This window comes from Pleurodeles waltl, chromosome 9 (genome assembly GCF_031143425.1).
Source record: "Pleurodeles waltl isolate 20211129_DDA chromosome 9, aPleWal1.hap1.20221129, whole genome shotgun sequence".
NCBI lineage: Eukaryota > Metazoa > Chordata > Amphibia > Caudata > Salamandridae > Pleurodeles > Pleurodeles waltl.
In genome coordinates this window covers 40,474,937-40,488,960 of record NC_090448.1, presented here as the reverse complement: position 1 = coordinate 40,488,960, position 14,024 = coordinate 40,474,937, and the positions used below count along the sequence as shown (strand labels likewise).

The 14,024-nt window shown below is 43.8% G+C and overlaps 1 protein-coding gene across 1 annotated transcript in view; it reads right to left on the bottom strand.

Annotated features, from left to right (window-relative positions):
- COL7A1 (collagen type VII alpha 1 chain) overlaps positions 1-14,024 on the bottom strand; it is a 618,941-nt gene that overhangs the window by 12,923 nt on the left and 591,994 nt on the right. Inside the window, exons 109-113 of the mRNA XM_069207404.1 lie at positions 12,319-12,354; positions 12,143-12,223; positions 5,389-5,442; positions 4,534-4,587; positions 465-527 (exon numbers count right to left, since the gene is read on the bottom strand). Coding sequence (XP_069063505.1) covers positions 465-527; positions 4,534-4,587; positions 5,389-5,442; positions 12,143-12,223; positions 12,319-12,354 — 288 coding nt within the window. The remainder of the gene's footprint in view (positions 1-464; positions 528-4,533; positions 4,588-5,388; positions 5,443-12,142; positions 12,224-12,318; positions 12,355-14,024) is intronic.

Sequence of the window (14,024 nt, the reverse complement as noted above, 5' to 3'; positions counted from 1 at the left end):
AGGTAAATATTGACACTGCAATTGTTATCAGGAGTCTTTTGTGACAGCTCCCTGGGTGGCTTTGCATGAGTATCTACTGCTGTTTTCTTCAACTACTTGGCAAGTGTGGGTGATTATGTAATAAATGAAATTTCATTGCTTCAACTGGCCCTTTAGTGTGTAGTATAAATATATGACTACTTGCAAAGCGTGCCCTGTGTACATCTAGATCTATTGTTCTGGTCGACAAGTTATTGGGTGCGCTGTGAGAGCGAGTAGATGTTCTATGTATTGTCATGGCATCCCTGGTCATACCCACAACCTTTCAGGATAGAACTGATGGTGAAGGGCATGCAGCAGAAGGGAAACTGAATTGGATTGAGAAAATGAATGATATACTTACCACTTTCTGTGAATGAATCTGAAGAAAACCACATACAATACTGAGAGATAGTAACTTTGAATTAGTTTTAAAGGACTCTCACCTTGGGACCAATGAGACCTTCGTTGCCTGGTGCACCCGGCATTCCTGGAGATCCAGCTTCTCCCTAGACATAAATAGATGACACAACGTTAAGTAGGCATAACCACATATTTTTGACTGATAAGAGAACCTTGCATCAAATTATTGCTGACATCTCTTCTTCCCCCAAACAGTCAATACACTTCCTATTCATTTTTAGGGTCGAGCCTGCGAGTCCATGCGCTAGCGCATGCGCTCGCTTGTGAGACACTATTGTGATCACTAAAAGGCTTGCAGCCCGCATATTGCTTACTATATGTTGGCTTTTGTTTCGCTCTTCTTTGGTGTCTGCTAAGTGATCAATCCCAGCAATACGTCACGTCCGTTCGTCTCTGTGGAGCAGGAACCAAGCACTTATTGATCAATCTTAATAGGTGCCCGTCCCCTGCTCCCAACGTGATTGGGTTACTATTTCTTCTAAACACCTCCCCACTCACTCCTCCCCCCCATTCCCTCCCTCGTTTTGTCTATTAGTCTATACTGCCAGCTGTTTTTTTTTACCCTATTGCACGGCAGCATGAGCTGCTGTGGGACACAGCTTTATAAAACTAGATCTAAATTTAAAAAAAAAAAAAAAAAAAAAAAAGGGCTGGGACGCAGTAAATGACGGCCACACTATAGCGTTTCTTTGTTGTTGTTTTTTTTCATTAAGCAGTGTTGCTTTTTTTTCTTTCTTGGTGTCCCGGCACACACAATGGGCCAGTCTCAACATGTATGGTGTGGGGGCTTTGCCATCACTTAATTACATCAAGTAATCTTGCTCACTGAAGCAGATTGCAATTTTATGGCAGCTTCGGCAGTACCTGCACTTTGTCGCCCGACCACACACGGTGAGCAGGGCAAGAGCAGAGGATTGTGAGGAGGGAAGGGGCAAAGGGGCGAGCCTTCATATTTCTAGCGTTTAGATGTACCTACTTGAGGCTCAGTGCTTTAAACGGGCAGGTACTGTCCGACAGGTACTCTAAATAGTGGGAACCTGCACTTCTACATTACCATTTAAAGCACTGCAGAGGCTGCAAAAGTGCACAAAGAAGGTCTTGGAGTCAGTCGCGGCTCCTAAATGGGGTGATGCTGCTTAGGGCAGCGTCAGGATTGGCTAGGAGCGCCCAGCCAGGGCGCTCCCAGGCAGATGGGGAGCCTGTGCAGACTCTCTCCAGCCCGGCGACTGTGTTGCTGGGCTGGAGAGAGCCCTGTGCGCATGTGCGAGACAGGCCGGCAAAACACACATGCACTTTGAGGGGGAGAGCTGAGCACATCCCCATACACTCCTCACCCTGTGGTCTTCCCCCTCTAGGAGAAAACAATAATAAACTAAGTTTATTATCTATTACTTTTAGAGGTTTTGCAGCTGCCGCTGCCGCTGCTGGCGGGAGTCGGCACTCCTCCGCTCTTATGGAGGAGCCACTCCTGCTTGGAGTATGAGGGATGGTGCCTGCCCTATTCGGGGTATAAATAAAGTCAACATTTGCTATTAAGTCCGTGGGTGTTTGCAAAGCACTGCGTTTGCCGTTTGGCATCTTGCCGTTGTACGTAGACGTTATTTAATATATAAATAACACTTTATCCTGGTGTGGAGCCAGAGGTTCACATTGGCTGATGTCTGATGGAAGTACTTTGTTTTAGTATTCATTTATTTCAACCATCTGATGTTATGCTGCAATAGCTAATTGAAGTGCTGAGCGTTCTATAGACTGTTTTTATTAAACATAAGGTCCTGCACAAAAATATTAGGGTGTTGTGCGCAAGTGTATTTCGGACTGAACACCGCAGTTATTGTTTACGGTCCTAATATTAATACCTTTATATGACTGTTACAACACTTTTTTCAATTTGAGGTCCATGAAGATAGAAGGATCAGAGCAGGGCTAGGTGTTTTTTTATTTAGTCCTGACAACCAAGGTGTGCAGGTTCCAAAGTCATCAACCCAGCTGTATTCTGGTAGTTGTAATCATTTTTCACCATTATAAATCACAGCTTGAGACTAATAAATCTGGGGTGCCGAGCTATGTACACGTGCTAGAAAAGACTGTGCTCTCTGGTTTAACCTGCATCCAACTATCTCAAGTTGTCTAATTTATGTTTGATGTTGCCAAAGGATGATTGTTGCTTTTACACCTCAGTTATTGTAGATGTGTATTTATGATGAGAAAGGGACCTCTGCAAGGCTTTCAATGCAAGGTGATTTGGGCATCGCACACCTCACAATGGAGCACTATCAGATCACCAGAAATTAATCATTTGTAGAGGAGCACACAATTTGTGTAAGTGGGGATGACAAGATGTATACGCTGCCACCTGTTTACGCCTTAACTAATCATACAACTAGGTCATACTTTGTCCATGTACATTGTCTACAGAGCGTAATTATGTTCACAAACTATTTAATTCTGGATGGTCTCATAATGTGGAGAGTTCCCACACATCACCACAGTCCTTTGCAATCTGGTCACAGTGCCGTTCTCAGCCACCCAGTCCAGCACAGAAACTCTAGAGATGGTTTCATTGGTGCTCTGGAATCAGGGCAAAGCTGCCCACACAGGAACTTGGTGGATACTGAAATGGTTGTGGTATAAACTACATTCTCTTTACACCCACTTGTGTTGTGTATATTCGTTTGACACGCTCAGGAAAGCTTCAAATGTTCACGGACTCAGGCAGGAGAGGACACAAGTGAATCTTCAGTTCAAATAGAGACATATGTTTGCTGGACACTCCATCCTTAGTAATCTACCCACATGCATCAACAAAGGCGTAAAGTCACCTCAAAAGTCTGGGAGAACTGGTGGAAAGGTAAACAAGCAATGGCAAAGCCAAAAGGTCTCACCTATACAAGATCTATTAGCATTGTTAATATGTTTTAACCATGTTGCATAGCAGCATGGCCACTCTGTGACATAGCTGACTGTAAAATAAAATAAAAAAATCTGTGGCAAGTGTTGACTGCTTCCTACTGCTTTCATGTTTTGTTTACTTTCGGATGTGTTGCACAGCTGCCATGCTGCCGTTCAACAGAGTTTTGTTTGCAATTTCATATGGCGCAAACTCGACCCAAAGGTATTGGAGCAATTTACATTAGCACCAGTTACGTTACGCATGGGCACATTCATTTTTTGGTAGACACGGGGAGATTAAAGGCCTAATTAGGAGTGTTGCGGTTCGAGGACCACCACACTCACAGTTGGCTGTCAGACCGCCGCAGTTGTGGTGGTCCGACCACCACATTACCAGGTTGGCCCGGCAGCCCCGCCAACCTACCGCCATCTCCTCCGGGATCGGAGATCCCAAAGGGGTGACGGCAATGCAGGTTGGAATCAGCGAGGGCAGCACTGACCTGGTTCTCTGCCAGCCTTTTCATGCTATTTTTACTGCCATGATAATGCTGGCGGAGAACAGGTGCAGAGAGTCACGGGGGCCCTGTACTGCCCATGCCTGTGGCATGGTCACTGCAGGGGTTCCCCTGCTCAGCACCCTCATGATGCGCACTGTCAATGCTGCCACCACTTTCTGCTGGTCAGCCCAGCTGGAAAGTACTAATGGGGCCGGCGGGGAAGTAGCCAGCACGGTGGCAACCGCCCTGTTAGGAGTTTGGTAGACGGGTGTCTCCGTCTGCCAAACTCATAATTGGGCCATCTGTGATTTGCCCAGAATCACAGGATGATGAGCCCTCGCCAAAACTCAAACCTGGTTCGCCAGCTCTAAAGTCGACAGCTCAGGCCATTACGCCACAACCTTTCTAAAAAACATTGACAAACCCAACAGATATTTTATATGCAAGACCCATTGGCATTGCCAATGTTTGTTTTATTCATGTCCACAAACCTTTGAAATGCTCTTCCTACCCATGTACAATTGTCCGTCACTGTTTAGTCCTTCAGAGTTTTTCTAAAAGGGCACCTCCGTTCCCATCAGCTCTATTTCTTCCTTTTCATTCTTGTTGCAGGTTTTTATCCTGGCATGTGGTTTATTGTGCTATTTTTTTCCATAAATTTAATAAAATACAAATACACATGGAACTGACTGTGTTGCCTTACCATGTCTCCCTTCCTTCCTTGAAGTCCCATTCTGCCAGGAATGCCAGCATCTCCCTAAAAGAAAGGAACAGGTGTGAATTTTCATTAACGTGTCAGCAGCACAGACGACCGCTTGCAGAGGAGGGTCTTCCTTATTTTACCTGCACTGTAATGGCGGCGGGTGATCTTCTCTCAAGTGAGCTTTAGGCAGTGTGGCAAGAACCACCTCAGGGGAAACATACTGATGAAGACTCCGCCACACTAGTGCAGTTTGGCAGAATTCCTCCAAAAATGTAGTGAAAGAAATTGTGCCCACAAAATGGAGGTGTATTTTGAATACCTACACCGCAAGTGCCATTACCATGCTGGGAGCTTTTTCCATGCACATCACTGGCACTTGTAGGGCGTTCCATCAAAGATTTGCTACGATTTACACAATGCTCTTCCACAAAGGTGGCCATCTTAAGTTGGGTGCTTCATCTGACACCATTTTCAGTGGCATCATCATTGCTTCTGGTGGACCCCGTGGCAAAGCCGGTGGTTGCTCTGCCATCTGATACATCAAACCACAAAGCCCTTGTGATGTACCGAAAGATAACAGAAGGGGCCAGAAGTCCCATCTGTGATTTTACAACAGGAGCAACATTGCTGATCTGCTCCAAATCACACCATTACTGTGCTGTGGCTGGGCCAAAAAAAGGTGCAAATATTAGGTTCAGGGTGAGGTCCCTAAGAGGCTCCTTCTAGTCTTGGTGGAGAAGGCTTCAGTAAGAATCACATTTGGAGAATGAAGCACAGCAGTGAGGCAAATCTGTACAGGTGCACATGATAGTTGTGCAACAGTTTAGTTCCATGTGACTGTTTGCTCATTCTTACCTTGTCGCCTTTTTCGCCGTCCTGACCACAGGCTCCTTTCATCCCCCGATCACCCTAAAACACAATAACGATTAATCATAAGCTGCACAACATCAAGATCACATCTAAGCTTCTTCTGTACCTGGAATGTAGTGACAATCAATGTGCTCTTCTAGACTATCAAAATACTGAATTATTGATCCTTGCCTGTCAACACATCCGGGTCATGTTACTTCATTACCTTGAATATAGCGACCATCAGTACACTGTCAACTACTAGCAACAAATCCATGCACTGACCTTTCATACTTTCTCCTTAAGTGACCATCAGATGGCTGTACTATACAAGAACCACGTCAATGTCCTGTTCTTTTTGTTCCTTGTACCATTGAATATAGTGACACACTCTTGATTTTTTTTGTTATTTCAACAGCCCACCTTTGCATCCAGCTCTCGCTACTACAACCCAAGCATGTAGCACTTTTATGCCACTACAAGGTAAGGCTTCTCTGGTGGGTTCCCCCTTCTGCTTGAGTGAGATTCTTGATGACTCTACATATCTACCTTCTACACTTATCCAAGGCAGTAATATAACAAACTTCTTAAAAATGATACCAGAAGAAAAATGTTTCCCAAACACCTGACTTATGATGACTTCCCGATGAGCTCCATCTTATGGAGAAATACAATTTTTCCTATAGTTCAGCCTGCTGTTGGGTATGTTTAACTCATCATTTAGCTCATAACCCTCTGACAAAGTGGTTATTCGTCTTGTTGCTCCCCAGCCACCCCCACTGGATATAATTGCCTTCCAGCAATGTGGCAGAAAATGTATAAGTTTCATCACTGACATTGTATTCTGAAATGCCTCATCTCCTCCTCCCTTTGGGTAGATGATCCTCCTAAGGCCAAGATGTAGGTTTGACATCTTTCATTTATCTCTTGAGGGGCAGTGGCATTTGTTTAAAGAATTGGTGTCCAGCGTGGCGGATCCAGAAGGGCTGGGATCATTCGGATAACCACTGACTATTATGGTGATGTCATTTAGATTCACTGAATGTAAATGTATCTCTTATGGATAAGTTGTAAATCTGGGATTCAGTCATTCTGAGTTGAGGCTGGACACTTCTGCTCTTTATGTATGTATTTATGTATGTATATATGTATATATGTCTGTATGTATTTATTTGGTATTTCTATAGCATCAAACTAGCCAAAAGATATTGGAGTGCTGTACATGTTCAAAGATAAGCATAAAGTCAACAGCTGGTTTGTGAATGGTTCATGCATTGTGATACAGTGATCTTTGAAGTCGTGCATCTTCACCTCTTAGTTAAGTTGGAGCTGCGTTGGGGCAGTCCTGATGTATATGGGGATGTTGTTTTAGGTCCTGGCTGTTTTCATAGAAAATGTCTGCTGCCTTGTTTTTTTCTTTTTACACTTCTTAGTCTACATCTGTTGGTGCCCTGGCTGCAGGTGTGCTGAGAACCACCAGAAATGGTGAGCTTGTCTGCAAGATAAGTGGGGGCGCGGGTCGTGATGGCTTTGCAAATCTGCAGCTGTATTTGAAAATAGTGCTGGCTGGCAAAGAAAGCCAATTGAGTTCCACCAGGGTAAGGGTGATGTAATTATATTTCTTCAGGCCCTGGATGAGACGTGCTGAAGGTGACCTAAAGGGGTGCCAGGGTGGAGTCTGTGAGATCATGGAGAGGGGCATCACCAACATCCAGATGTGAGAGTACAAGGGCTTGAACAGGAGTTGTGGAGTTGCTTTCTGGAAGTAAAAGTTTAACTTTCTTCAGGAGAGAGAGCTACTACCAACCTGTCTTTGTGTTTATTTGGCAACATGTTCCTTGAGGGTGAGGTTGGTGTCCAGGAAGAATCCAAGTGACCATAGATTTGCAAAGGTATACATTCCCCTTATTTCATTTAGTTCTTGTGTCTGTTAAATCCACTATTAGATCTTTATTTCCAGGGCATTTCCTGAACCACGTCATTAATGTAAATGTAAAGGGCATTTCTAATGCACTCTGTTACTCCAAGGAGTGTCCTGGTGCTCTGCACCTCCGGTGATAACCGACTGAGAAAATTAACACGAATCCTCCTTAAAAAGCCATGTTTTCAGTTTGTTCTGAAACTGGGAGGTAGCTGAATTGCGCCATAACTCCAGAGGAAGTTTGTTCCATAATGAAGGTCTTAAGCGTGAAAGGGACCTGCTCCCGTTCTGGGGCACCAAATCCTTGAGAGTTTAGCCAGAAAGAAGTTGTCAGAACTCCAATGCCTGGATGGAGCATAAAAACATATCCTTGCTGTGAGGTAACCAGCGCCAGACTAATGAAGTGCCTTATATACCAGGAGCAAGGTCTTGAAAAGGATCCTTTTCCTGACAGGAAGCCAGTGCAGCTCCCTAAGGTAAGGAGATACGTGAGTCCTCAAGGGCAGGCTTTGAAGAGTACGGGCTGCTGCATTTTGGACCACTGCAACTTACTAATCAAGTAATCGGGCAGGCCCAAATATAGTGCATTGCGTAGTCATGCCTAGATGTTATTAAGGCCTGTACTACTAGGTTTCAAGCAGAATGAGAAAGAAAATGCAAGAACTTCTTAAGCACACATAACAGACCAAAACAGGTCTCTACTACTGCGCTGATTTGAGACAAAAAAGAGAGCTCACCATCAACCTTAATGCCTAGATTTTTGAGGGAGCTAGTATGGCATATTGGAAGAGAAGCAACCACTGGTCAAAAGCACTGCAAGGACTCATCTGTTCTTCCACCAAAAAAGAGCAGCTTCGTCTTTCCCGTATTACATTTAAACTGGTGGTGAGCCAGCCATTGAAAAAATGATGTCAAGCAGGATCTGATTTTTTGGCCAGGGAACATTTCAACCCTCCCCCAGGAAAAACCAGAAAGCATGCTCATTAGCAGGAGAAAACATTCTTAACAAGTAAAGGATATCCCCAGGACAGGTGTGGATCAGACAAGCATTTATCACTTGAAAGAACTGGGATCGGTGTGAAAACTCATCTTCAAGCGCATCCTATTTGCCCGCGGTCTCAGTTCCCAGATGATGTAACTTACAAATGCACGTACCTCTGCTGTCACCTCTAATGAGTTGGAAGCAGATGAGATGATATTGTATCTCGCCACAGATACAAAGAATATTGTGCGTTCCTTCAAAAAGATCAAAGCGTTCTCTGACTTAGGAGGCTATCGGATCAACCAATTTAAATCCGAGGCACTACTTTTCAACAGCTCCAACTCAGTACTGCCACACAAAATGTAGATAAACTACCGGGTCTCTCATCCAATCAGATATCCTGGCGCCTATGTTTCCCGTAATATCTCAGATCTTTACCTGCTGAATTATCTTTCCACCCTTAAGAAAGCCCAAACTCTTTTGCATAATTGGCAGAATATCTTGTTGACAGTAATTTGTCGCACTGCTTTGGTTAAATTGATGATATTGCCACTATGTCTATTCATCTTTGTGAACGTTATGAAAAAAGTCCTCCAGAAATTTTTTAAGGAATTAAACTCAATGCTCTGTCACTTTATCTGGGCAAACAAAAAGCCTTGCTTTCAGCTGGAATCACTCCAGCTGACCGTCTAAGATGGAGGTTTAGCTTTACCCCATATGAAGAAATATTACGAGGCAGCATTTATGGACTGGATTGTTAATTCTGCCAGCACAGCTCAATGCGACTCTGATTTTTATCTCAATCAAATGCTCTTTGAGAACAATATGCAATTATCCCATTTTCTTAAAATCCCATGGCTCCCGAAACGTACCAGATCTAAACTGCCACACCTTTTATGGTTTCGAGGTGTTGAAATGCAACAGTCCTATCACTTTATTCGCTTTCATCCATCAATCTCATTAAAGGAATCTGGGGCACTTGGGCTCCAGGTCCCTAGGAAAGTTATATCTGATTGGGGGGGCTTGGGGTTCTCCAAATTTGAAGATTTTATATTAACAGGGAACGTGAAAACATGGGAGCAACTCAAAACCAATAATCCTGCTGTTCCAGATTATTTAAGCTTTTCCTTTCTGCAGAATTCCTATTACATTCATTCAATGCTTCCTCTAATGCATAAATCAACCAAAACACTGTGCTCTACAATCACTCAAGCCCTCTTTTCAAAGACAATTAGGGGTCGGGAATTGGTGCTGAATTCTCCAGCAAGGGCTATGGGCAAGAATCCTCCCATCTGCTTCAAATAGAATAACGACGGCAACAGGTTGCGTTATAGATCCCCAGTCCTGGAAGCAGCATAATTTACTTTCCCATAAAGCTCTAAGGAGTGCAAAGTATAATCTAATGGCCTTTTATACAAAATGGATGCTTTATTATACACCCCTGCGGGTTAACAAGATGTTCTCATCAATTTCACATGAATGCTTCAGATGTCATTATGATGTTGGCGACTGGCTAAAGATTTGTTTCCTTTGCTCTCTTATAACTGTTTTTTGGGACAAGGCCTTCCAGTGGATTAGCAAACAAATTCAGGTATTTCTTGTGCCGGATCCCATTGGGGCCTTGTTTAGAATATCTAGTTGCTCGGAGTTGTCAATACAATCAAAACAGCTTTTCTTCATTGCATCTTTATTGGAAAATCCTCGATCTTGCAGCAATGGAGAACAACCTCGCCTCCGTCATATGACTGTTGGGAACGCAAAATGAAATTGGTCCAGTTCAAAGAATGACTTTATGCCCATAGAACTGAGGCTACTTGGAAATACCATCGCATTTGGGGAAGTAACGCAATGCGTCCAGGGCAAGGGGTGTCTGAAGTAGTTGTAGGGAATGGGTAATGAAAACAAGAGCCATCCAAAGATGTTTTTTTAAGTGATATGCTAGACATTTGATAATTCCAAGGTATTATATTGCAGATAAATGTCTTTATTTTCTATTACAAAAGGCAATTCGGCATCAATCAATCATATAATATGTTGGTTTTTTTGCAATTTGATGTATGATCATGTACACCTGCACACATATGCACATTAAATAAAAATGTTTTTGCAAAGGCATTTTGCCCTTACATCGTTTTGGGGTCAGTCCATTGAGTAGTATGAAACTGGACAGCAGGAACACCTATTATTTACAGTGCTTAAAATGGGGGCAGTGCAGTATAAAATATGAGTAAGCAATGAGATATTTATATTAAGGATGCCATGGAAATTGCTTGAACCCAACTTTCCAGCGGTGCCAAACCCACGTTTCCCTCACACTACTTAGGCCCTTATTAGGACTCAAGCGAAGCGGAACCACCTAATGGAATTCAGTTATTTCATACTCAGTTTTTTCAAATGTAGGAAAACCAGACCCAATTTTAACTGTGTTCTAATTCTGCACAGTAAAATCACATGACCCTTTCACTGCGGAAACCCAAGTGGTATTACCGACCAGAAAAATCAGTTCCACACAATAATTCCCCATACCATGGGGTTGAACTTTTAACTGCACGGTACTGGGTCGGATGTACAATATGGTAACAGTAAATTTGTATGTGAATTTCACCTTGCAGTAAATTTGCTCCCAGTACTGTGCAACTTGTAACTAGGGCCTTAGAGGTGGGAGAACTGCTGTGTTTCTGTCAGCATAGTCTCTGCCAGCAGCACCTCTTACTCTGGCGACCCCTTGTGATTTTCCATCATTGTTTTGTATCAGTCTCTGATTTTCTGAACATGGATCCAATTGTATTCTTGTGACTCCTTGTTGTTTCAAGTATGATTTGGCAGACCCCTTTATGCCACGTGTAATTTTGTTCCCATCTTATTTTAATTGCTCTTAACACTTGATTCAAAGTACCTCAGGATTTCGCTTTTCATTCGTCCATCAGTACCAGGACTTGCATCACTCTTCGTCCAACTTCCAACACACATTGTTAAGTTCTGTATGCACAGATGTCCTAGATTTATAATTACCAGGGATCCTGAGGTAGTATGCACTCTTATGGCATTCCTATAAAGGTGGAATTCCCAGACCACCCTTGCAGATGTACCATCCCTTCATTTTTCCTCTGTCCCTACAAGTTCTGTTATTTTGGTTTTGGCAGGAGTTTGTGGGGGGCGACTGACTTACATCTTTTCGCAGATTGATTTGTCTTGTACTGTACAAAGACTCACCCTGCACAACTTCTGAGTTGATCCTTGACTTCTTGCCCATGTCTAGTCAGAGTAACAAGAGTGCTTGAAAGGCTAACTTTTTATCACAGACTGAGTACCCAGTTGTTGTAGCTAAAAGGGAGCCAACACTCCCAGTACTGATAGTACTTGCTTGTCCCTGAGGCTATAGGATCCGGGAAGAAAGCGCTACTGTTCAACTCACACTACCAACTGGTCTCTACTTGATCCACCATCAACAACACTGTATCCTGGGCCTTTTACAGAACATCTTTCTTCTTGTCCCTTATGACATTTACTTTCTTTTGACTTTTTGTGGTTGTAATACAGCTGCTCTGTAGAACCCTGACTAATGGTACTGCATTCCTTGAACTTGTTTACAGTCACTTGATTAAATGTACTGGTTGCTGAATGTGTAACACTGGAGTGTTCCTTACGAGAATGTACTGGAAGGACTGATGTGGTTATTCCAGCTGGAGTCTCACAGTGATACCAGATGTACACCTTCTACAATGCCATAGTCACATCTGTGGCTTGGAATCTTCAGTTTCATAAACAGTACCAAGAATGAGAGCAAAACTAGAGAAAGAGTGAGAGTGACCGAAAGAGATCGAGAGACAGAGAGAAAACAGGAGGGGGTCACTGACCTTCGGTCCTCGCATCCCAAAGGGTCCCAGATCTCCTTTCTCTCCTCTGGCTCCTGGTATGCCTTCTTTTCCTGGTAGTCCCTAAACAAGGATCATTAATAGAGTGTTAGTGACTGGCTGGTTCATCATGTGTCCATGCAGAAGGAGTGAAAATTTAAGTTAGAAAGGAACCTTACTGGCTCACCAGGAAGTCCAGACTCTCCAACTTCTCCCTGTCAAAAAAAGGAAAAGGGGTTAGGAAATATTTCTATCTGGTGTTACTTCTCGTTGCGGTTATTTACATATATTCAAAGTCTTAATCTGGATTTCCAGAGCAGAGAGCTTTGCCTTGACATATACATTAGCAGAGTTAGGCAGTCAACCAAGTTGCTCTCCGTCCTCCTTATCCTGTCTTTGCTGATTCAGAAAACCTTGATTTCTCCTATGATATGCTCATTAAGGTGTTGTAGCATGTCTAGTGCTAATAATTGGGCATCTCACAACAACAGAAAGCTCAATCTGATTACATAATGAACCATTCTATGTGCTTGACTGTATAGGTTTCACCAAAGCCAGTGCACTGTATACCAACATTTGTTCTGGTTGAAGAAGATTTTGCTCGAGCATGTTCTATGTTAATATCTGAGCTTGTTCTTGTTCTCCTCTCCAGCTGGGAGGGCGTGGAAGAGAGCAGAATGCTTTTCATTAACTATGTTACACTTACCTTGCGAGTCTGTGACATTGAACTTCTGATGTAAACACCAATGGGATGCAATCAGTAACATCCTCTTCCCCAGCATGAGTTGTCTCTCCATTTTTGCACCTCTAAGAGCTAACATGCAATGCTAAACCCTCAAATGTGCCAGAAGTTGCCAGGCAGAGTAAGCTAGGTCTGGATCTGGGCACATTGAGGCTGCATTAGGTCTACTCTATTGATGTGCCCTCCTGAGAGTCAATGGCACAGTATGCCAATCTGAGTGCAGCATCTGTTTGACAGACATGGTTCTAAAAGGACAGCAGGGCAGCTCTCTGTCTATGTTCATGTGGCCTAAGATGTCTTGCTTACCCCAGGCCCTGCGGCCACAGCTATTGCTTTAAATGAAAACTATATTATCAAAGGTTGCTGTTGCGCGGCTTGAAGTCATGTTGGTTTTCTCCAGTCTTTTTGGTACTGATTCCATACATAGATGATATTACAGACTTTATTGTGCCAATTAGTTTGAGATGTCTGTGCTTGCTGATGCTGAGGGACAACTACTAAAAAATAATTCTCAGAAACAAAAGCTTGTTAGAGTTGGGTATTAAAATAAGAAACATAACTTTCTTATGCAGTACCAAAACTGTGGTGGTTGTGCTTAGTATTGAAAATCCATGGGTCCCTAAATTTTAGCCAATTGCATTGATTTAGGTCTAATCCCTACAAATATTAAGTACTTCGACTGGAGAACCACCAACAGGCTGGCGGTGCCTCCCGGCGTATTTGGACCGCGCGGTATACCGCCATTTTAGCCCCGGCGGTGATAATCCGCCAGGGCAGCGCTGATTATGACTCCCCTACCGCCAGCCTGTAACTGACGGTTTGCACCGCCAGGAGAGGCTGGCGGTAAGGGGACTTAGGGGGCCCCTGGAGGCCCCTGCACTGCCCATGCACTTGGCATGGGCAGTGCAGGGGCCCCCAGGCAGAGCCCCATTGCGCATTTCACTACCCGAATTTCGGGCAGTGAAATGCGCGACGGGAGCTACTGCACCCGCTGCACATCAGCATTGCCGCTGACTCAATTACGAGCCGGCGGCAATGTTGATGTGACTTTTCCGCTGGGCCAGCGGATGGTAACTCTGCTACCGTCCGCTGGCCCAGCGGAAATGTCAAAATAGGGAGCAAGCCATACCGCCAGCAATGGTG